A 1,639-nucleotide genomic window follows, 5' to 3' on the forward strand; every position below is an offset into this window, starting at 1 on the left:
TGTGTGTGGGTGGGTGGGTGTGTGTGCACACGCGCTATGCACCTGAAATATGACTAAGGATGTTAAACCAACAAAATGAAGACAAAAAAACTTAGAACCTCGGCTCAAGAGATCAAACCTTGAGGGTGGGGAAAACATGTCTTCGTCAGTTCAAAAAATTATTTTTTTTAAAACGGAGATAACTCCGGCTCCAACAGGCCGTGAAATTGTCGCCCTTGTCGTCACCGGAGGCCGGAAATAACATCGATGTCTTGGCGGATTTGTTCAGGGTGATGGATGATTGATGGGCACATTGCTTTTGGCAACAACAGTTGTTGTTTTTGTTATTCTGGTTTGTTTATTGTCGTTATTTATTGTTGTTGTGTGAAGAATTGTGTAGGGTTTTTTTCTCGAATTTATAATGTGTACTTTTGTAAAATATAGTTTAAGCCAAGGCAGGCTGTACTTTTAACATTATGATAGTTCATGACATATAGGCCTCTAGGTTACACACATATCCTGAGCTAATCATCCGGCTGCTAGAACTCGTGGTAAAATGTGCAGCATCGTGGCAAATTAATGTGTTTGAATTTTCGTTTCTCCTCCTTGTTTAAACGAACAAACAAACACATTTTTCTACCTAGTATAAACAAACAAAGAAAGAAACAAACAAACAAAAAAACTTGTATCTATCAGTGAAATTCACAGTGAATGTACAACGGAAAATACAACATGTTAACACCGCAATGATGTGTCCATTTTCTCTATCTGTCTAAACATGCTATTGTGTTTTGTAAGTTTGCATAGTTTTATTATTCAGTCTGGACAGCTTTAAACCCAATTGTGGGCAAAATAAATATTCATCTGGAACTAAAACTAAAGGTGGTTTGTTCTGCCTGTCTATTCAGACTCTATATTTAGATTTATCCTTCTTCGTTTTTTTTTTTTAAATTTGTACTTTTTCTATACAAATAAATCAGGAAGTACTTACGGTGCTAAAACCTGAATCCAGGTCTGGGTATCTCTTGCTCTTTGATGCCACCTGCAAGGAAACACAGAAATAAATGCATATCGTTAGTGACCGATGGTACCTTAAGGCAAACTTCAACCCTATCAGTATGGCCTGAGGTCATTTTGTACCCCGGGGTTGTATTCTTTACATTATAGAATACTTCTCGTACGAAGATCTCTTCTAACTTTCAGTATATCTTAAAAAATCATGTTGACAGACTGCTATGCAAAACGTACGGATCGGATTAACGAGTAAATTTCCTCTTTGGAAAGTGGTGGCATAGAGTTCCCTATGTCGTATGGATACGATAGTAAAACACGGCGTACGGATAGGGTTAAAAATCGTAAGTTATTTCTTACCACATGGGATACTTGATGTATCACTGATTTTGACTATTTGAAACAAGACACATTTAAAGACGAGCCCTTGACCAAACCTCTATTGCTGAACTGACAAAACTGTTCATTGTTGAATGTGTACGTCCCCACCTACACAATTTTGATCTTTTGATTAAAAGTCAATCTGCTTCTGTCCTGTTTGTCCAGGCCAACACGGTCACAAGGGGATACAACGTCCCAGCAGTCTAAGGCAATACTTCCCAAAGCTCCACACACACACTCACACACAACACACACACACACACACACA

At 38.3% G+C, this 1,639-nt stretch overlaps 1 protein-coding gene across 1 annotated transcript in view; it reads right to left on the minus strand.

Moving 5' to 3' along the window:
* The window catches only part of LOC101861172, a gene marked incomplete at its 5' end in the record, with an annotated part of 142,597 nt that overhangs the window by 89,478 nt on the left and 51,480 nt on the right, over positions 1–1,639 (minus strand). The window contains 1 exon segment of the mRNA XM_013090044.2: positions 971–1,021. Coding sequence (XP_012945498.1) covers positions 971–1,021 — 51 coding nt within the window.

This window comes from Aplysia californica, unplaced genomic scaffold, assembly GCF_000002075.1.
Source record: "Aplysia californica isolate F4 #8 unplaced genomic scaffold, AplCal3.0 scaffold01121, whole genome shotgun sequence".
Classification (NCBI taxonomy): Eukaryota; Metazoa; Mollusca; class Gastropoda; order Aplysiida; family Aplysiidae; genus Aplysia; species Aplysia californica.